We start from the raw sequence: 22,417 nt of genomic DNA, 5'->3' as shown, positions 1-22,417 counted from the left end.
ATGAGGGTTCGGTGACCCCTCCTCAAGGGGGGGTACTGTTGTGAACTCTCTCGATTTGACTTCTGAGTCGGGGCTCCCTCTGGTGGTTACTGTGGGTAGTGGAGCTGGCCGAAGTCTGCCACCTGACGATGATGATTGGAAATCTGGGGTTACTGACTGGAGTATTTAAGTGAGCAGGCTTCCTTCAGTGGCTGCTGGTGATTAGGTTCTCCCTGTACATTCTGAGGTCTGCTGTCTCCTGCCTGATCCTGCATTTTTCAGTTAAGATGTTCATTTGATAATCCTTTGCATCTGAACTGGTTTTGCCTCTTTCTGCTTTTGCTGTGAGGGTTCAGCGAGCTCCCTGCTGGGGCTGTGATGGACCCCACTCCATATGTTACAGCTTGTGTCAGTTTGCCAAGTCCCCTATTATATTAATCTCTCTTGCTTTGCTGCCAGTTCTCACCAGAATGCTGATATAGTGGGGGGAGAGGGCGTGTTTTTTGTACATCAGACGTGTTGGATTTTTTAGGGTTTTGCGTGATTGCAGACAGTGTCTTTTGTTGTGAGTTCATTTTCCCCTCTGTCACTGAGGCCTGGTGAACTCCCTGTTCTGGTGAAGGAAGGTAGTGAGCCTGATTATCAGACACCTGGGACTAATGAAGATGATTGGCTGAGTGGAGTCACTGACTGGATTTAAGGCAGCCTACGCCCTTTCTGCCCTGCGGGTGATTTCTCTGTGGACTCTTGGACACCAGTCTGATTCCTGCTCTCCTAAAGCTAAGTTTTCTGTTTTGCCTTTTGCATTTAAGATTTGTTTTTGTTTTTCTTGCTTTTTGGATTCTGCCACTCCCTGCTGGAGTGTGCAGTGTTCCTTGAGCTCTGTCTTCTGAAAGTACCTGAGCGCTGATTTAGTTTTTGAAGCTTAGTTGCTTCAGGGCCTTTTTATATCAGCTTGTTGGCTTTTGTCTCTGATAGGGTTTTGGCAGATTGCAGACAGCAGCCTTCCTATCCGTTCCTATCTAGGTAGTTTTTGGGCCCCGTCTTTGCTCAGCCTGTCTTTCTGTCTGTGTAAGTGTTTTCATCTTGCTTCACCGTCATTATATGTGGGGGGCTGCCTATTGCTTTGGGGTCTGCTCTGGGGCAGTTAGATTTCCCCTTTCCTTCTTTAGGCCTATGTATCTCTCCGGCTGTGATCGAGCGGTCTAGGTCATCGTAGGAACCCCCCACGGCTACTGCTAGTTGTGTTGATAGGTTCAGGGGTCTGCAATCTGATAGTTGCCAACTTCTCTGGTTTTCAGGACTTAGCTAGCATTTCTGTTTTTGCCTCCTACGGTGACTCAATCATAACAGAATCACCCGCCAAACCGCAGATCCTGGGGTACTCAATAGCAGGAAAGAATTGTGTTTAAAAAAAAAAAAAGGTGTGTATATTCTTTCCTCTATATCTCTGAGGCCGTAGGGGGAATTTTTTTTTCTCTCAATGGAGATAAAGCAAGTGTCTGATCGTGTGGAGCAGCTCGCTGCTGAAGTGTGAGGAATTTCCGCCTATCTTGCTCGTTCACATGCTGTTGAACCAAAGATCCCCACACCTGATGTATTTTTTGGGGATCGATCTAAATTTTTGAGTTTCAAAAATAATTGTAAATTATTTTTTGCTTTGAAGCCTAACTCGTCAGGGAGCCCCGCGCAGCAGGTTAAAATTGTCATCTCTTTGCTGCGCGGCGATCCCCAGGATTGGGCGTTTTCTTTGAAACCAGATGACCCTATTCTGACTAATGTGAACGCATTTTTTCAAGCCTTGGGGTTGCTGTACGATGAACCTAATGCTATTGATCAGGCTGAAAAGACCCTGTTAGTATTGAACCAGGGTCTAGAATCTGCAGAGTTGTACTGTCAAAAGTTCCGAAAGTGGGCGGTCCTTACTACCTGGAATGATAGTTCCTTGGCTGCTCTCTTTCGGAAGGGTTTGTCAGAAACCGTAAAAGATACTATGGTGGGATTTCCTGTTCCCTCTGGTCTGGACGATTCTATGTCTTTAGCCATTCAGGTTGATCGGCGTTTACGTGAACGCAGGATTACACGAGAGGTGTTGCCACCGGTTGAACAGACGTCTGAACCTATGCAATGTGATAGAGTTTTGTCTAAGGTGCAACATCAGGAATTCAGAAGGCGTAATAAGCTGTGTTTTTTCTGTGGAGATGCCTCACATGTTATTTCTGTTTGTCCTAAACGTGAGAAACGCTTTGCACACACGTTTTCTGTTGGTGGGGTTCAGCCTAAGTTTCTTTTGGCGATTACTCTGATCTGTTCCCTGTCCACATTTTCCTCCAAGGCTTTTGTGGATTCGGGAGCAGCGCTAAACCTAATGGACTTGGATTTTGCTAAACGTTGTGGATTTCCGTTGACACCTCTGCAGACGCCTATCCCTTTGAGGGGGATTGATGCTACCCCTCTGGCTAAAAATAAACCTCAGTTTTGGGCCCAGTTGGTCATGCGGGTCGCCCCAGACCACCAAGAAAACTGCAGATTTTTGGTGTTGCATGGTCTGCATCATGCCGTTGTTCTGGGGTTTCCCTGGTTGCAGATTCATAATCCAGTTTTGGATTGGAAGTCTGTGTCTGTGGTGAGTTGGGGTTGCCGGTGTACCTTTAGTGAGGCTCCGGTTTTTTCCACCTCTCCTCAGTCGCATGAGGTTCCTGACTATTTGGCGGACTACTATGATGTATTTAGTGAGAATGAGTCTGCGTCCTTGCCTCCTCATAGGAGTTATGACTGTGCAATTGAACTAAACCCGGGGTGTAAATTTCCTAAGGGTCGGCTCTTCAATTTATCTGTACCCGAGCACGAGGCTATGCGATCCTATATTAAGGAGGCGTTGGAGAAGGGTCATATTAGACCATCCTCTTCACCCTTAGGTGCCGGGTTTTTTTTTTGTGGCCAAGAAGGATGGTTCTCAAAGGCCTTGTATTGATTATTGTGCCCTCAATAAAATTACTATTAAATATCAGTATCCGTTACCCCTGATTTCGGATCTATTCTCTAGAGTCAGAGGTGCTTGCTGGTTTACCAAGCTTGACCTCAGGGGGGCGTATAATCTTATCCGCATTAAGCAGGGGGATGAATGGAAGACGGCGTTTAATACTCCGGAGGGACATTTTGAGTACCTGGTGATGCCTTTTGGGCTCACTAATGCCCCTTCTGTCTTCCAGTGCTTCATGAACGATATTTTCCGAGACTTTGTCGATAAATTTTTGATTATCTATCTGGATGATATTTTGATCTTCTCCAAGGATTGGGATTCTCATGTGGAACATGTTCGGACTGTGTTCCGGATCTTGAGAGAGAATTCTCTGTATGTCAAAGGATCAAAATGCCTTTTTGGAGTACAGAGAATTTCTTTTTTGGGATTTATTTTGTCTCCGTCAACTATTGAAATGGACCCGGCCAAGGTACAGGCCATTTATGATTGGGTTTAGCCCACTTCTTTGAAGGCCCTCCAAAAGTTTTTGGGTTTTGCTAATTTTTATCGGAAATTTATAGCAAAATTTTCTAGTATTGCCAAACCATTGACTGACCTGACCAGGAAGGGTGCGGATGTGTTGAATTGGTCTCCGGAGGCGGTTGCTTCCTTTCAGGAGCTGAAGCGTAGATTTACCTCCGCCCCGGTTCTGCGGCAACCTGATGTCTCACTCCCGTTCCAGGTAGAGGTGGATGCTTCTGAGATTGGTGCAGGAGCGGTGTTGTCCCAAAAGGATCCGGTAACATCTAAAATGAATCCCTGTGCTTTCTTTTCCCGTAAGTTCTCTTCATCTGAACGTAACTATGATGTGGGGAATCTGGAACTGTTGGCCATGAAATGGGCAATAGAGGAGTGGAGACATTGGTTGGAGGGAGCCAAACATCAAGTTGTGGTCCTCACTGACCACAAAAATTTGATTTACCTAGAGTCGGCTAAACGCTTGAACCCTAGACAGGCTAGGTGGGCCTTGTTTTTTACACGTTTTGATTTTGTGGTCTCTTTCCTTCCTGGAACTAAGAATGTCAAGGCAGACGCCCTCTCTAGGAGTTTCTTTGCTGATTCTCCTGTGGTGACCAAGCCTGCCACCATCTTAGGCGAAGGGGTAGTTCTTTCTGCCATCTCGCCCGATTTGAGACTTGCTCTGCAAGAGTTCCAGGAGGACAAACCTGAGCGTTTCCCCAGTGGAAAGTTGTATGTTCCTGACCAGTGGAAGAAGAGAGTGATGTCTGAAGTTCATTGCTCTGAATTGGCTGGTCATCCAGGTATTTTTGGTACTAGAGATCTGGTGAGTCGCTCTTTTTGGTGGCCCACCTTGTCTCATGATGTCAGGAATTTTGTGCAGTCCTGTGGGACTTGCTCCCGGTCTAAATCTTGTTCTCGCTCTAGTGGGTTGTTGATGCCTTTGCCGGTCCCCAGGAGACCATGGACCCATATTTCAATGGATTTCATCTCTGATATGCCGGTCTCTCAAAGAATGACTGTTATTTGGGTGATTTGTGATAGGTTCTCTAAGATGGTTCATCTTGTACCACTCCCTAAGTTGCCATCTTCCTCTGAGTTGGTGCCTCTGTTTTTGCAACAGGTGGTTCGCTTGCACGGGATTCCTGAGAACATTGAATCTGACAGAGGAGTTCAATTTGTGTCTAAATTTTGGAGGACGTTCTGTTCCAAGTTGGGAATTCAGTTGTCCTTCTCCTCTGCTTTTCACCCTCAGACCAATGGGCAGACAGAGAGAACAAACCAGACCTTGGAGTCGTATTTGAGATGTTTTATTTCCGCTGATCAGGATGATTGGGTTTCATTTTTGCCCTTGGCCGAATTTGCTTTAAATAATAGAGCTAGTTCTGCCACTTTGATGTCACCTTTTTTTTGTAACTTTGGTTTTCACCCTCGATTTTCTTCAGGGCAGGTGGAGCCCTCTGCCTGCCCAGGTGTTGACACTGTGGTGGAGAGAATGCACCAGATCTGGGACCAAGTGGTGGATAAGTTATCTCTCTCCCAGGAAAAGGCCCAGCGGTTTTCCAATCGACATAGGACCATTGGTCCCCAGTTTAAGATTGGTGATATGGTGTGGTTATCATCAAAAAATATTGCTATGAAGGTGGCTTCTCCTAAGTTTAAGCCTAGATTTATTGGACCTTACAAGATTTTGGAGATTATTAATCCGGTCTCTTTTTGTTTGGCTCTTCCTGTCACATTTAAGATCCATAATGTGTTCCATAAGTCCTTGTTGAAGAGGTTTGTTGAGCCAGTTGTGCCTGAGGTGGCACCTCCGGACCCTGTATTGGTTGAAGGTAACTTGGAATATGAGGTAGAGAAAATTCTGGATTCCCGTCTGGCTAGACGGAGACTCCAGTATTTGGTTAAGTGGAAGGGTTATGGTCAGGAGGATAATTCCTGGGTCTCTGCCTCTGATATTCATGCCAAAAGATTGGTGCGTGCCTTTCATCGGGCTCACCCTGATCGCCCTGGTAGCGTTGTTGAGGGTTCAGTGACCCCTCCTCAAGGGGGGGGTACTGTTGTGAGTTCATTTTCCCCTCCGTCACTGAGGCCTGGTGAACTCCCTGTTCTGGTGAAGGAAGGTAGTGAGCCTGATTATCAGACACCTGGGACTAATGAAGACGATTGGCTGAGTGGAGTCACTGACTGGATTTAAGGCAGCCTACGCCCTTTCTGCCCTGAGGGTGATTTCTCTGTGGACACCAGTCTGATTCCTGCTCTCCTAAAGCTAAGTTTTCTGTTTTGCCTTTTGCATTTAAGATTTGTTTTTGTTTTTCTTGCTTTTTGGATTCTGCCACTCCCTTCTGGAGTGTGCAGTGTTCCTTGAGCTCTGTCTTCTGAAAGTACCTGAGCGCTGATTTAGTTTTTGAAGCTTAGTTGCTTCAGGGCCTTTTTATATCAGCTTGTTGGCTTTTGTCTCTGATAGGGTTTTGGCAGATTGCAGATAGCAGCCTTCCTATCCGTTCCTATCTAGGTAGTTTTTGGGCCCCGTCTTTGCTCAGCCTGTCTTTCTGTCTGTGTAAGTGTTTTCATCTTGCTTCACCGTCATTATATGTGGGGGGCTGCCTATTGCTTTGGGGTCTGCTCTGGGGCAGTTAGATTTCCCCTTTCCTTCTTTAGGCCTATGTATCTCTCCGGCTGTGATCGAGGGGTCTAGGTCATCGTAGGAACCCCCCACGGCTACTGCTAGTTGTGTTGATAGGTTCAGGGGTCTGCAATCTGATAGTTGCCAACTTCTCTGGTTTTCAGGACTTAGCTAGCATTTCTGTTTTTGCCTCCTACGGTGACTCAATCATAACAGTCTTTCCTTTCCTATCTTATCTAGTCAGTTTGGGCCCCATCATTTGCTTAGTCTATTTTCTGCCTGCGTTTGTGTCTCATCTTGTCTCACCGACAATATGTTTGGGGGCTATCTATTCCTTTGGGGTTCTAGTCCGGGGCAGTTTAGATTTCACCTTTCTTGCTTTAGTCATAGTAGCTCTCCGGCTGTGCCAAGGCATCTAGGGCATCGTAGGTACGCCCCACGGCTACTGCTAGTTGTGTTGTTAGGATTAGGGGTCTGCAATTCGCTAAGTTACCAACCTTTCTGGTTTCCTGGTGGCCTAGCCTATTCCTGCCATCCTCTTCGGTGACCAGTTCATAACAGGTTCCATTTAATAGTAAAGAGTCACTGTCTGTCTGAGGCTCCTAGACCTTTACACTTGACTGCATGAAGTAATGACATACCTTATAGTTTCAGAACCAGCAGGTCTGTCTGAACTCTAGGTAGCTGTCCCAGCAGGTTGGCGGCATGTCTTAACTTCAGTCCTATCTGTGTACTTAGATACAGATACGATTAAATTAAACAGTGGATCAGGGAACCATCAGATCCGTACTCCACCTCTCAGTGTATAGTATATTAGACGTATAGTATATTAGACTGAAAGAACTGCCAGGACCTTTATGTCACGTGACATTCACAGTTCACCTAACTAGTAGTGGAGGCAAGGAGTGGAATACACAGAAAAGGTACGTATACACATAGCTCCCAAGGGTCCAGATTCCCGCGGGACAGTCCCGTTTTTGACACCCACTCTCCCGCGTCCCGCCCGGGACGGGACGGTATTTTTCCCGCATTGCACTGAGCCGCCACGCCCCCGCATCCACCGACGCCATGCTCGCTGTCCCAGATAGACGCACCGCAGTCTGCAATGATGTGGCTGGGCTGTATGTGTTCTGTCTGTGCGCAGAGGACCTGTGACAGGGGAGGAGTCAGGGGTCACATGATCAGGGCCCTCTGTGTTTATGTGGCTGGGCTGTGTGTGTGTTCTGTGTGCACAGGACCTGTGAGAGAGGAGGAGTCAGGGGTCACATGATCAGGGGCTGTGTCTGCCTCCATGTCTGTCTGCACTCTGCAGGAGTCTGGTCTGCTGTGCTGGTTGTCATGCTGGATGAGGTAAAGTTTCTGTGTGGGGTCAGGAGAGGTTTACAGTGTGGATGTAGCAGAGCCACGTGTGTATGAGGTGTACGGAGCAGAGCCACGTGTGTACGAGGTGTATGGAGCGGAGCCACGCGTGTACGAGGTGTATGGAGCGGAGCCTTGCGTGTACGAGGTGTGGGGAGCGGCGCCGCATGTGTACGAGGTGTGGGGAGCGGCGCCGCATGTGTACAAGGTGTGGGGAGCGGAGCCGCATGTGTACAAGGTGTACGGAGCGGAGCCGCACGTGTATGAGGTGTACAGAACGGAGCCGCATGTGTACGAGGTGTACAGAGCGGAACAGCGTGTGTATGGGGCATACGGAGTGGAGCCGCGTGTGTATGGGGCGTACGGATCAGAGTCGCGTGTGTTTGGAGCGGAGCCACGCGTGTACGAGGTGTATGGAGCGGAGTCGTGTGTGTACTAGGTGTATGGAGCGGAGGCGCGTGTGTACTTGGTGTATGGAGCGGAGCCGTGTGTGTGCGGAGTGGAGCCATATGTGTACTGGATGTACGGAGCGGAGCCAAGTGTGTACGAGGCATACAAAGTGGGTGTTTCCCACGGACACAGGAGTACACGGCAGAGCCCCAAGAAGCACTTTAAAACTCGCACATGACGTTCCACCGGAAGTGATGTGCTGGAAGCAGACCGGAAATGAGGTAATTTCATGAGGAGATTGTGACAGAACCAGGAATGCTTCAGATCCATCACCATGTCCTCCTCTGACAGCGCAAACAGCAGGATCGCCTTGGAATCAGGGCTGCCGGCCATGTGAGCGGATCATAATATGTCCTGCATCGGGAGGCTCAGGTGGGCACTTCAATGGGAGTCAGGCTGCTATAGTATCTTTATAGAATCTTTCTTTCTTTCTCTCTCTCTGTTTCTTTATTTCTCTGTTCTTTCTTTCTCTCTGTTTCTTTCTCATTCTCTGTTCTGTCTTTCCCTCTCTTTTTCTTTCTCTCTCTGTTCTTTCTTTCTCTCTCTAATCTTTTTTTTCTTTCTCTCTCTGTTCTTTCTTTCCTCTTTCTTTCTCTCTGTACTTTCTTTACTTCTTTCTCCCCCTCCGTTCTTTCTCAGTCTCTCTCTGTGTTCTTTCTTTCCCCTCTTTCTTTCTTTCCCCTCTTTCTTTCTTTCTCTGTTCCTTCTTTCATTTTTTCTCTTTCTTTCTCTCTCTGTTCTTTCTTCCCCTCTTTCTTTCTCTCTATCGCTCTGTTCTTTCTTTCTTTTTCTTTCTCTCTATTCTTTCTTTCCCATTTCTTTCTTTCCCTCTCCCTGTTCTTTTCGGTCCCTTTCTTTCTCTATCTGTTCTTTCTTTCCCCTCTTTATTTCTCTCTGTTCTTTCTCTCTCTCTGTTCTTTTTTTCTGTCCCCGCTTTTTTCTCTCTGTGTTCTTTCTTTCCCTCTCTTTTTCTCTGTTCTTTCTTTATTTCCCCTCTTTATTTTTCTCTGTTCTTTCTTTCTTCTTTCTTTCTCTCTCTCTGTTCTTTCTTTTGCTCTCTGTTCTTTCTTTCCTCTCTTCTTTCTCTCTCTGTTCTTTCTTTCTCTGTTCTTTCTTCTTTCTCTCTCTGTTCTTTCTTTCTCTCTCGCTCTCCTTTCTTTCTCTCTCTATTTTCTTTTTTCTCTCTCTGTTTTCTTTCTTTCTTTTCCTTAGTACCAGTCACTGTGCCCATAATGCCAGCCACTATGCGCCTAATAGCAGTCAATATGATCAGCAGTGCTAAATGGATGCGACTGGGCGTGGACATGGGTGTGACTAGTCGTGAAATGGGTGTGGTCGAGGCGTGGCCTAAAATTACTGTGTATGAGTGGTCTGTAGGAGCATCATACTGTATGTGGTGGGGATCTTACTGTGTATGTGTGGTCTGTAGGGGCATCATACTGTATGTGGTGGGGATCTTACTGTGTATGTGTGGTCTGTAGGGGCATCATACTGTGTGGTGGGGATCATATAGTGTATGGGTGGTCTGTAGGGGCATCATACTGTGTGGTGGGGATCATACTGTATATGGGTGGCCTGTAGGGGCATCATACTGTGTGTTACTGTGGGGAACATTAAAGTTCAAGCTGGGGCATCATTCTGTTCGTGGGGGAAATTGTGATGGTATCAAGCTGCGTATGGGGGAATGTACTGTGGGGGCAACATACTGTATAGGGGGCAGTGAGGGCATCATAGCAATCCTAGCAATAGATTACTGCTGATTGGTGGTCACGTTATTACTGAGGGGCCCTAACGTTGTCAGTCAGAGCTTGTACACGCCGAGCTCTGGTGGGACAATCCTCATTTCATATATATAGTAGCCACCAATCCAATCCCGGTTCTGATGCTTTTTGAACATTACAGGCTGTCTGACACACACTGGTACCTGTCACAGTAAAACATAAGATAGAGCTGACAGGTGAAAGTACAATGAACCTTCTGCCTATGAAGAAGTCTTTACATTTGCTTTGGTCTTCAAAAACATGGCCATCAGCTAGCAGTCGCGCCGTCTAGCAGATATGCAACGGTAAAGCTCTAGCGCTGGGAACGAAACATGCGTGAGTGCGTCTGACGTCATCAGGAAGCGCGGGAACAGTTGCTAAGGAGACGGCGGTTGAAAGATGGAGGCGGAAGAAGCTGCTGCGAGAGTCTTGCAGGTGAAGCTACAAGGAATTCTCCATAATGGGGATTCCACAAGTCGTGGGATTACCGTCTGTAGAGGATGTGCGGCAGACACTGCTCTGTGAGGTTACATAGGGGAATCGCCTCACATTACAAGACTGGGGGTCAATGGGACCATTATAGAGCAGAGCATGAAATGAAGAAGGCATTAATGTTATTTCTCCCCAGTCAGTGAAAAACACTCCAGATAAGTGGCACAGGATGAGAAGTCTGATTATACTGCCTCCTTGTGGTTGTGTGGGGAATGGGACACCGTGCTGCATCACCTTCATTTTCAGGCTCTGAGGTAACAGATGTCAGACCTGCTCCCCTCCTCTGGTCATCAATGTCAGACCTCTGGGGGTCCGACACCCCACTGATCCACTGGTGTAAGCTATTGAGTGGAGTTGCTCTGCACGTACAGACTAGCAGCTGCTCTGCTGTGCTCGGCAGCGGTCACCACCACACGGTGACAGGAGCTGTGCAGCGTCGCTCCATGCTTATGTCTGCTCGGACCACCTCACACTTCATGCTTTGTAGTAGTGGTGAGAGGGACCTACAATGCCGCAAGTTTCCTTCAGCAGGAGGCGGGCAGCAATCTAGTTGCACCCGACACAGATCAGGGGGTGGTGTTGCCTATTTCTCAGTGTGCAGCTGTATCCTCTGTCTCATTACTACTGTGCTAATAACAAGCACATTACACAGAGTGCTGACCGTGATCAGTGAATATTTGCTGCCGTCACTGCGTTGTCTGTTATATCTACCCAAATTATGACGCTTTCTGGTCTCAAAGGCACGCATCCGGGGTTATCTAGTCCGCCGGAAGCTACTGAGGGTGCATCAGGAATATTTAGAGGTGGTGCAAGAGATAGAAGGAGAAGACCTTGCCCTCTACCCAGGAAAGTGGCTCCTATCCATCCCAAAGTTTATTACATTGGTGAGTATTCATATTTTTTATCTGAATTTACTCCTGCTTTGTTTGGTTTCATCTTTAATTCTCAATTTTTACCCACAGGATAGAACAAGCAAACCAAAGTGTGGTGAACCGAAAAGAAAGAATGACCCTAATGAAATCTTAGACACAACAGAGGATATCTCTTTAATTATTCAAAGAGCTAAATCAGAAAGGAAAGACAGCTTTGCTGATACTGTTAGCTCAAAAATTCACAACGGTATTACACAGACTGATGCTCCAGTGCGAGAGGCTGGCTATGAAGAGACTAATGATCGAATGCGAGAGTCCAGCTACAAAAAGACTGATGCTCTAGTACGAGAGGATAGCTATAAAGAGACTCATGCTCCAGTACGAGAGGCCTGCTACAAAGAGACTGATGATCCAATACGAGAGGATAACTATAAAGAGACTGATGCTCCGTTACGAGAGGATAGCTATAAAGAGACTGATGCTCCAGTGCGAGAGGCCAGCCATACAGATCACATAGAAAGGGAGGACTCTGCTGAGCTGGAAATTTGCCATGAAAATGAGGTCTTGTTAAGGACTTCTAAATGTGATATGGAGCTCTCCTTACCTCATTCTGACACAATCATGAACTCATTTCAAAGTCTGGAGCAGAGAAGAGACTGTTCATCATGGTGTGAAGAAAATGTGAACCTAGGTGAGAAGGAATGGCTCAAGATTTGTTTTTGTCTGAAAGATAAAACTGATCATCATTTGCAATTCACTAGAGTTTTCGGATACGTATGGTCTAGAAACACTCTGGCCTCCATACATACAGTTGTGGCCAAAAGTATTGACACCCCTGCAATTCTGTCAGATAATACTCAGTTTCTTCCTGAAAATGATTGCAAACACAAATTCTTTGGTATTATTATCTTCATTTAATTTGTCTTAAATGAAAAAACACAAAAGAGAATGAAGCAAAACATTGATCATTTCACACAAAACTCAAAAAATGGGCCAGACAAAAGTATTGGCACCCTCAGCCTAATACTTGGTTGCACAACCTTTAGCCAAAATAACTGCGACCAACCGCTTCCGGTAACCATCAATGAGTTTCTTACAATGCTCTGCTGGAATTTTAGACCATTCTTCTTTGGCAAACTGCTCCAGGTTCCTGATATTTGAAGGGTGCCTTCTCTAAACTGCCATTTTTAGATCTCTGCACAGGTGTTCTTGTCATGTCGGACGCTGTTCACACCACAGCATCCGGCAGGCAGAGGTAGTTCCACCTCCAGCCACTATAGCCTCAGTGGCGCCGGCCTGATCTTCAGGCTCTCGGGGGTTAATCCTGCTGGAGACCAGGTTGGATGGTTAGTCACGCCCACGGTCTTTAAATAGTCATGCTGGCCTATGGGCGTCGCCGATTATAGCTTGTGTTTCATACCAAGTGGTTCCGGTCTGGAGTGGAGGTGTTCAAGAGAGAGAGATTCATATCTGGTGTCGTATGATCCGTCGTTATCCTTTCTCCTTCCCATATTTGTGTTTAGTTGTGCCCTGTTCACATTACTGTTTATTCCTGTGTGTGTGCGGCGCAGTGCAGTTTAAGTTCTCTTTGTCTGTCATTATTTGTGTGGGAGCTTTGGTGGTGACTTCTCACTGGGTGGAGGGTGGAGGGTTAAGTGCAGGGCTGAGCAGGAGATAAGGAAAGGTCGGAGGCTCAGGCATTTGCACCTTCAGCAAAAACCCTGGGTTGAGGGTCAGACAGGGTTTCCCCTAGTAAAGGGACACCACAGGGGCCCCGGGTCTTTCATCCACAGTCTAATGGACAAACTGAGCGCATGAACCAAAATCTTGAACAGTATTTACGATGCTTTGTGTCCGACAACCAGGAGGAGTGGTCTACTTTCCTTCCTCTGGCCGAATTCGCATTAAATAATCACCGCCAAGAGTCATCAGGAGAGTCTCCATTCTTTTGTGTGTACGGTCAACATCCTCAGTTTTGTACCTTACGTCAGGGTGACTCCGGGGGTGTCCCGGAGGAGGATCAGCTAGGAGCCCAATTGTCATCAGTCTGGAGGCGGGTGAAACAGCGTTTGTTGAGCATGAGTGCCAGGTACAAACGGGTGGCTGACAGTAGACGCGTGCCAGGTCCGGACCTGTGTGTGGGTGAATGGGTGTGGTTAGCTACGAAGAACATAAAACTCAAAATCCCTTCTTTAAAACTGGGTCCAAGGTTTATTGGGCCTTTTAGGATTTCTGCCATCATTAACCCAGTGGCTTATCGGTTGGAACTTCCCGCAGTGTACAAGATACACAACGTGTTTCACAGGGCTTTATTGAAAAAGGTGGTAGGCTCTGTGGACACAACGCCGATGCCACCTCCAGTCATGGTGGATGGCGAGTTAGAGTTTGAGGTCGCCAAGGTAGTGGACTCTCGAGTAGTACGCCGTACTCTTCAGTATTTGGTGCACTGGCGGGGGTATGGTCCAGAGGAGAGGTCTTGGGTTCCAGCCTCAGACATACATGCGGATCGGCTGGTCAGTTCTTTTCACCGTCGTCATCCGGACAAGCCGGGTCCTATGAGTCTTGAGGGCCCTGGGGTCCCTCGTAGAAGACGGGGTACTGTCATGTCGGACGCTGTTCACACCACAGCATCCGGCAGGCAGAGGTAGTTCCACCTCCAGCCACTATAGCCTCAGTGGCGCCGGCCTGATCTTCAGGCTCTCGGGGGTTAATCCTGCTGGAGACCAGGTTGGATGGTTAGTCACGCCCACGGTCTTTAAATAGTCATGCTGGCCTATGGGCGTCGCCGATTATAGCTTGTGTTTCATACCAAGTGGTTCCGGTCTGGAGTGGAGGTGTTCAAGAGAGAGAGATTCATATCTGGTGTCGTATGATCCGTCGTTATCCTTTCTCCTTCCCATATTTGTGTTTAGTTGTGCCCTGTTCACATTACTGTTTATTCCTGTGTGTGTGCGGCGCAGTGCAGTTTAAGTTCTCCTTGTCTGTCATTATTTGTGTGGGAGCTTTGGTGGTGACTTCTCACTGGGTGGAGGGTGGAGGGTTAAGTGCAGGGCTGAGCAGGAGATAAGGAAAGGTCGGAGGCTCAGGCATTTGCACCTTCAGCAAAAACCCTGGGTTGAGGGTCAGACAGGGTTTCCCCTAGTAAAGGGACACCACAGGGGCCCCGGGTCTTTCAGCCTTAGTTGAACTAAGCCCCCGTGACAGTTCTATGGGATTCAGGTCTGGACTCATTGCTGGCCACCTTAGAAGTCTCCAGTTCTTTCTCTCAAACCATTTTCTAGTGCTTTTTGAAGTGTGTTTTGGCTCATTGTCCTGCTGGAAGACCCATGACCTCTGAGGGAGACCCAGCTTTCTCACACTGGGCCCTACATTATGCTGCAAAATTTGTTGGTAGTCTTCAGACTTCATAATGCCATGCACATGGTCAAGCAGTCCAGTGCCAGAGGCAGCAAAGCAACCCCAAAACATCAGGGAACCTACGCCATGTTTGACTGTAGGAACCGTGTTCTTTTCTTTGAATTCCTCTTTTTTTCTCCTGTAAACTCTTATGTTGATGTCTTTGCCCAAAAAGCTCTACTTTTGTCTCATCTGACCAGAGAATATTCTTTCAAAACGTTTTAGGCTTTTTCAGGTAAGTTTTGGCAAACTCCAGCCTGGCTTTTTTATGTCTCGGGGTAAGAAGTGGGGTCTTCCTGGGTCTCCTACCATACAGTCCCTTTTCATTCAGACGCCGACGGATAGTACGGGTTGACACTGTTGTACCCTCGGACTGCAGGGCAGCTTGAACTTGTTTGGATGTTAGTCGAGGTTCTTTATCCAACATCCGCACAATCTTGCGTTGAAATCTCTTGTCAATTTTTCTTTTCCGTCCACATCTAGGGAGGTTAGCCACAGTGCCATGGGCTTTAAACTTCTTGATGACACTGCGCACGGTAGACACAGGAACATTCAGGTCTTTGGAGATGGACTTGTAGCCTTGAGATTGCTCATGCTTCCTCACAATTTGGTTTCTCAAGTCTTCAGACAGTTCTTTGGTCTTCTTTCTTTTCTCCATGCTCAATGTGGTACACACAAGGACAGAGGTTGAGTTAACGTTAATCCATGTCAACTGGCTGCAAGTGTGATTTAGTTATTGCCAACACCTGTTAGGTGCCACAGGTAAGTTACAGGTGCTGTTAATTACACAAATTAGAGAAGCATCACATGATTTTTCGAACAGTGCAAATACTTTTGTCCACCCTCTTTTTTATGTTTCGTGTGGAATTATATCCAATTTGGCTTTAGGACAATTCTTTTTGTGTTTTTTTCATTTAAGACAAATTAAATGAAGATAATAATACCAAAGAATTTGTGTTTGCAATCATTTTCAGGAAGAAACTGAGTATTGTCTGACAAAATTGCAGGGGTGTCAATACTTTTGGCCACAACTGTATGTATGGACAAAAAGGAAGGATTACATGAATATTATGGTGTAGGTGTTTTGATAATGGTTATTTAGTGACATCTTTCTGAGATTGCATTTTCAGAGATATATTTCCCTTTTTTGTATGTTTGACTACTATGGTATTACCATACAACTTAGCAAGACATATTTTATACACGTGTAACCTGATGTGAAGTCATGCTGGGAAATGCTGACTGACAGAAGAGTGATTTTTTTTTTTTTTTTGTGATTTGCTTAACTAGTGCACATGGGCAATCAATAATATAGATCCACTATTAAAAGATACATGCAGATAGTATAGTTTCAGTGCTGAGTCTCTGCTGCTGCTCCCGGTGACTTATTTTCTGAAGCACTGATGTCATGTTGACAGTGTTATTGAGTGCAGTGTTCTCGATGTAACATACGTGCTGCAGACAATAACAGAGACACGGGGAAGGTGAGTAAAGAACAGGTTGTTTATTTAAAAAAAACCCAAAAGGTTCAGCTGATGGAAAGGAAATATGCCAAATTGGAAAACCCCTTTAAAGGGAATCTGTAATCTTTTTTTTTCGACTATTAGCTGCCGGCACCGACATCAGGGGCTTATCTACAGCATTCTGTAATGCTGTAGAAAAGCCCCCGATGTAAGCTGAAAGAAAAGAAAAACAAGTTAGATTATACTCACCCGAGGGGGCGGTCCGGTCCGATGGGTGTCGCGGTCCGGCGGTTCCCATCTTCATACCATGCCGTCCTCTTCTTTCCTTGCTGTCGTGGCTCCGGCGCAGGCGCACTGCTCTGCCCTATTGAGGGCAGAGCAGAATACTGCAGCTCACAGGCGCCGGACCTCTCTGCCCTCTCCCGGCGCCTGCGCACCGCAGGACTCTGCTCTGCCCTCAACAGGGCAGAGCAGTGCGCCTGCGCAGGAGCCACAACAGGAAGAAAAGAAGAGGACGGCATTGTATGAAGATGGGAGGCGATGGACCGGACCACGACACCCATTGGACCGGACTGCCCCCGGGTGAGTATAATCTAACTCTTCTTATCTTTCAGGTTGCATCGGGGGCTTATCTACAGCATTACAGAATGCTGTAGATAAGCCCCTGATATCGGTGCCGGCAGCAAATAGTCGAAAAAAGGGTGACAGATTCCCTTTAAAGCAGGTTTTCACATAGGAAAAAAAAGCAGCTTTCCCGAACATATCTAATGAGGTATCTAACAACTGTATACATAAGCAATTATGAGAAAGGTACAAGATTTGCCCCCATTCTAGAGCACAAAAAAGGTTTTCCTTTTTTCAGCATTGGTTGGGGAGATGGTAGCAGTGTCTTTCCCTAGGGGCTGTACATCAGATATATAAGGTTTGTAAGTTTGACATTACTGATACAACAATATTCGATCGTGTCTGAATGTACCGTATGTATTATTAGTTAGCAGGGTGTGTTTCTGTTTTATGTCGCAGCATATCTTTTTAATATTTTTGTACTTTATTCTAGAAATTACCTCGAAGACTGCAAATGAACTAAGAAAGCTCAGAAGTCATTTAGCGATGGAGATGTTATGGGTTCAACAAGCAATCACCAGTAGAAAGAATGTAAGTAGCTAATATGTTCTGCATAGTGCTTCCAGTAATACTGTCGTCCTGTGTCTACTTAGTTTTTGTATTAACTTCTTCACGACATATGACGTAAACTTACATCATATATCGTGTCCCCTACCTGTGATGTGGACTGCTTGCCTGTCATTATGATGCTACTGTGAAAGCAAGCGTTTAGCTGGCGTTCATTAGAGATCATGATTTCTGCTATACATAGCAGAGCTGACGCCATGTTACATATAGATCAAGCAATCAGACAAACACTCCCCTGGACAAAAGTGCTGGTATTGTGAATAGTTAAACAAGTTGACGCGGAAATGATCTCTTAAAGGCCAAAAGTTAAGGATGACATTTTCTCTTTGTATTTTAGACCAAAAAAAAAATATATATATATATTTTTTTATATATCTACATACATACACATACATACAAAAAAAAACTGACCATCACCTCCTAGTGTGAACACATGCAAGCTGCAAAAACTGCACAATATAGACAAAAAGAATACAGCAGCACATGTACATGAATCTAGGCCATGTGAAGACACAGAAAAACATTAAAACCATTCAATTTAGATAATAATCCTCAAAAAAAAATTTTTTTTCAAAAAAAGTTTTTTAAACTTACAGTAAGATGACAATGAAGGTTCTTAGGCTACTTTCACACTAGCGTTTTTTTGCGCTGGGCTGCGTGCGCAGTCCAAATGCATACAAAAAGCGCAACAAGCGTTTTGCATGCGTTTGCTTATTTTATGCGCATGCATTTTAACCAGTTTGTAGCCATATTGACTCTTAAAATGCATGCGATTTTAAACGCTGACGTGCGCATGTCCATGCGCACATCTACGTTCCCATAGGCTCTAATGTGTTATTTTGTCACATTACATGCGCATGCGTTTTTTTGAGACAGGTCGGACGGACCAAATATGCAACAGGTTGCGTCCGGCGCGCCTGGGCGCACACCACAAAAAACCGCATATGCACGATAACGCATACGAACGCGTGCAAACGCTAGACCATGCGCCCCCATGTTAAAGATAGGGGATCAGGACGCATGCGCATGTACGCGCACGATGCGCTGCGTTAAAAAAACGCTAGTGTGAAACCAGCCTTAGTGCACAAATTGGCCAATTCATGTAAGCCCATCAACCACGGCAAGGTGACCTCCCCCTGATGGGTCCCTGCTCTACCGTACATAAGCTAGTTCTGGGCCACCAGCCTACAATTTTGGACAAACATGTTACAATCGGGCTAAGCCTACAATTTATGGGCAGGTAGAGCTGATTGCGGCCACCTGCAAGGCCAATGGGAGGGGTGCAAGATCAGACTGAAAAATAGACAAAAAGAAAACGACCAGCACCTCCTAGTGTGAACACGTGCAAGCTGCAAAAGCTGCACAATATAGACATGTTTGTCCAAAATTGTAGGCTTGTGGCCCAGAAGTGGCTTATGTACGGTAGAGCAGGGACTCATCAGGGGGGAGGTCACCTTGCAGTGATTGATGAATTGGCCAATTTGTGCACTAAGAACCTTCATTTTCATCTTACTGTAAGTTTAAATACATTTTTTTGAAAAAAATATTTTTGAAGATCATTATCTAAATTGAATGGTTTTAATGTTTTTCTGTGTTTTCACGTGGCCTAGATACATGTGCTGCTGTATTCTTTGTGTGTGTGTGTGTATATGTATGTATGTGTGTGTGTATATATATATATATATATATATATATATATATATATGTATATGTGTGTGTGTGTGTATATATATATATATATATATATATATATATATATATATATATATATATATATATATATATATATATATATATAGTGAGGCAGTGACCGGTGTCATATGTGAGGGTCGCTATGTGTCCCCCAGAATGCACTCAGAAGTGTATTAGATCCACTGGAGTGCCCTGTCGTCGCAGCAGTGTGCCTGTGACTCACAGGGCAGAATAAAAGTGAGTTTGAGCCTGGTCAAGTTATTTGGACCAAGGAGTTTATTCAGGAAACCTGGTATGGGCTTTTATTTTTTAAACGGACTGCAGGAAGGTAGTGGGGTCCGGTCCGTTTCCTCCATCCCAGGTCTTATAAGTGGCCTATGGCCACAGATTGGAGAAAGGAAAAAAAAAACCCTGCAGAAAGGGTTTGGGTGTGTCAGTTCTGACTTGCACAGAGAGAGAGAGAGAGCAGTGGTCTGCAGAGCTCCCTGTGTGAGGCAACACAGGGCCAAGCTTAGCCAAGGTCTGGCACCCCTTTCATACCCGGGCAACGCGGTCGCTCACAGCAACTGGCCATGGACTGTTTTGTTGCTTCCCGGCTGCGATCCGGAGGATACAGCGTGTTGTGCACTGAGTGTTTTTTTTTTTTTTTTTTTTGTGGACATTAAACACAAATTTTTTTTTTGTTTGAACTTGCTGGGTCACTGCCTCAAATTTGCACAGCGTGAACGCTGCTGCTTTACAATATATATATATATATATATATATATATATATATATATATATATATATATATATATAATTTTATAAAGGAAATATGTTATCCTCAACTTTTGGCCTCTAACCCCTTAACGGCTGCTGATACGCCTTTTAATGGCGGCAGTTAAAGGTACTTACGCCTCAGCGCCGCTGTTTTAACGGTGTTGAGAAATAAGTGTATAGCGCGCCCGAGAGTTGGAATTTCCCCGGGGTCTCAGTGTCGACCCCAGAGAACATGATTTGGGTCGGTTTTTTACTGACACCAGTGTTGCGATCACCGTTATTCACGGAGTCTCTCTTCTGTGATGTGATTGCACATCAGAGGAGAGAGAAATGGGGTTCCCTGGTACCTCCCAGTGTCCCTGGACCCTCCTGCATCCCCCCCGGCAGCCGGTGTCTTCTTCCGGGAAGAAAATGGCAGGCGCATGCGCAGTGTGCTCGCCGAGATCGGATGGCCAGCACCTGGCTACAATAGGAAATTTTTGCTATAGACCCTATCACAGGGTCTATATATATATACTTTTTTTTAGTTAGGGTTGGGCTTATAGTTAGGGATGGACTTAGGGTTAGGATTAGGGTTAGGGTCAGGTTTGTGGTTAGGATTACGGATAGGTGTGTGTTAGGTTTAGGTTTGTGGTTAGGGCTATGGTTAGGGGTGGGTTAGGGTTGTGGTTAGAATTGGGGTAGGGCGGGTTCCACTGTTTAGGTAAATCAGGGGTCTCCAAACGCGATATGGCGCCACCATTGAGTCCAGACAATTTTGTGTTCAAAAAGTCAAACAGTGCTCCCTCCCTTCTGAGTCCAGACGTGTGCCCAAACAGCGGTTTTTCCCCACATACGGGGTATTGGCATACTCAGGAGAAATTGCACAACAAACTTTGTAGTCCATTTTTCTCCTGATACCCTTGTGAAAATAAAAAAAAAATGGTTCCAAAGTAATTTTTTTGTGAAAAAAGTAAAATGTTCATTTTTTTCCTTCCACATTGCTTTAGTTCTCATGAAGCATTTGAAGGGTTAATACACTTCTTGAATGTGGTTTTGAGCACCTTGAGGGGTGCAGTTGTTAGAATGGTGTCACTTTTGGGTATTTTCTGTTATATTGACACCCCCCCCCCCCCAACTCACTCCAAATGTGATGTGGTTCCTAAAAAAAATGGTTTTGTAAGTTTTGTTGGAAAAATTAGAAATCGCTGGTCAACTTAACTCTTATAATATCCTAACAAAAAAAATTGTTTCCTAAATTGTGCTGATGTAAATTAGACATGTGGGAAATGTTATTTATTAACAATTTTGTGCGATATGACTCTCTGATTTAAGGGCACAAAAATTAAAAGTTTGTAAATTGCAAAATTTTAAAAATTTGCCAAATTTCAGTTTTTTTCATAAATAAACGCAAGTTATATCAAAGAAATTTTTACCACTAACATTCAGTACAATATGTCACTAAAAAAACAGTGTCAGAATCAGTGGGATCCGTTGAAGCGTTCCAGAGCTATAACCTCATAAAGGGACAGTGGTCAGAATTGTAAAAATAGGCCCGGTCATTATGTACCAAATTGGCTCTCTCTAAGGGGTTAAGAGATCATTTCATCATCTTCAACTTGCTTCAATCTTCATCTTCACTATATCACAGTTATTTTGACCCAGGGCTGCCCGAACTCTTATATGCCACTGTATGTATATTTCATAATGCTTAGGCCTCTTTCACACTTCAGTTTTTTGCATCAGTTCAAATCCGCCAAAAAGTCATACAAGCGGATCCGTTGTTAACTGATGTGAACGGATGGCACAGGATCCGTTTTTAGCCGGATCCTGAAATTTAAAGGAAATGCTGGCGAGAGAGAGAGAACACGTTACAAGCTCCGTTTTGAAATCTTTGAGGATGGTGACGGACAGCAACTTTTGGCGGATCCTCAAAAAAAACGGATGCAACGGACAGCAATCCGTCATTAATGCAAGTCAATGGGGAAAAAAAACGGATCCTCAAAAAAAATTTGAGGATCCGTTTTTTTCAAAACCTGGCGGATTGTGACTGATTGTAAAAAAACGGAAGTGTGAAAGAGGCCTTACTCTTTTACAGTAAGTAACTTTTTCTGTAGGTCTTGCAATTACCTTTTTTTTTTTTTTTTTTTTTTTTTCTCCACAGTATCTTATGGTAAAACAGAAGCTGGGAGCCTGTGATTGATTTTCTGTGATTCAGAAATTAGCTTTATGCCAGATGTGTACCAGGGACTTGACACTTCAAGACCATAGTTATAGCATTTTTGATGGAGCATCCTCCAATGTGTCCTTCACTATATTTTTGAGGATGATCACTGCTGAATTTTTCCATAGAAATAACAATGGATATTTTACATTTATTAGTGCTGGTTGCCAAATATAAGAAATAAGTAATAAACTTATTGTTCATGTCTGTTTCTAAAGCCTTTTCAGTATTTAAAAAAGCATCACATTGAATAAGTTCAGTTTATTTTGTGTAAAAGAGACATTAACTCCTTCCTGACATGCGCATATATACGGCACCACGGGAGCTGCGTTCCCTCAAACTGCGGTGTGTGTGTGTGTGTGTGTGTGTGTGTGTGTGTGTGTGTGTGTATGTATATTTATATACACCCTGCAGAGATGTCCACGATCTATGCTAGCACTGATTGCGGGCGTTTAACCCATATGATGCCACTGTCAATAGTGACAACGACATCAAGGGGCATTACAGAGGGAGGGAGCTCCCTCTGTGCTCCCATCGGTACAACGTGATGCGATCGCGTTATGCCGATAGTCTCCATGGTGACCCTGGGCCAAAAGATGGCCACAGGGTCACCCCGGGGATGGTGGCCTTAGCTCATACTCAGAGCACGAGCTGATACGCCTCCTCCCTGCACGTCATACGCTTCTCTAATGCT

At 45.3% G+C, this 22,417-nt stretch overlaps 1 protein-coding gene across 3 annotated transcripts; it reads left to right on the top strand.

Annotated features, from left to right (window-relative positions):
* The first annotated feature begins 7,313 nt into the window (after nucleotides 1–7,313).
* Nucleotides 7,314–21,934, top strand: IQCC (IQ motif containing C). Of its 3 annotated transcripts, none has more exons than XM_073551954.1 (5): nucleotides 7,314–7,436; nucleotides 10,888–11,031; nucleotides 11,110–11,710; nucleotides 16,936–17,033; nucleotides 21,664–21,934. In XM_073551954.1, the coding sequence occupies exons 1-5, from the start codon at nucleotides 7,353–7,355 to the stop codon at nucleotides 21,700–21,702; spliced, it is 966 nt and encodes a 321-aa protein (XP_073408055.1). In that variant the 5' UTR covers nucleotides 7,314–7,352; the 3' UTR covers nucleotides 21,703–21,934. The 3 variants fall into 3 exon arrangements, with proteins under 3 accessions (XP_073408055.1, XP_073408057.1, XP_073408056.1); XM_073551956.1 differs by lacking the exon at nucleotides 7,314–7,436 and adding an exon at nucleotides 9,929–10,090; XM_073551955.1 differs by lacking the exon at nucleotides 7,314–7,436 and adding an exon at nucleotides 10,100–10,401.
* Nucleotides 21,935–22,417: the final 483 nt, after the last annotated feature.

This window comes from Dendrobates tinctorius, unplaced genomic scaffold (assembly GCF_039654945.1).
Source record: "Dendrobates tinctorius isolate UK_male_01 unplaced genomic scaffold, ASM3965494v1 ptg000183l, whole genome shotgun sequence".
Taxonomy (NCBI): domain Eukaryota; kingdom Metazoa; phylum Chordata; class Amphibia; order Anura; family Dendrobatidae; genus Dendrobates; species Dendrobates tinctorius.
Note: the sequence above shows the minus strand (reverse complement) of the source record. Positions and strands in the feature narration are given on the sequence as shown.

Excerpts from the sequence above, each read along its gene's own strand:
- IQCC (XM_073551954.1), top strand. The coding sequence starts at position 7,353 with ATGATCAGGGGCTGTGTCTGCCTCCATGTCTGTCTGCACTCTGCAGGA. Across the intron at positions 11,032-11,109 it reads TCCCAAAGTTTATTACATTG|GATAGAACAAGCAAACCAAA; the intron begins GTGAGTATTCAT and ends TTTTACCCACAG. Across the intron at positions 17,034-21,663 it reads CAATCACCAGTAGAAAGAAT|TATCTTATGGTAAAACAGAA; the intron begins GTAAGTAGCTAA and ends TTTTCTCCACAG.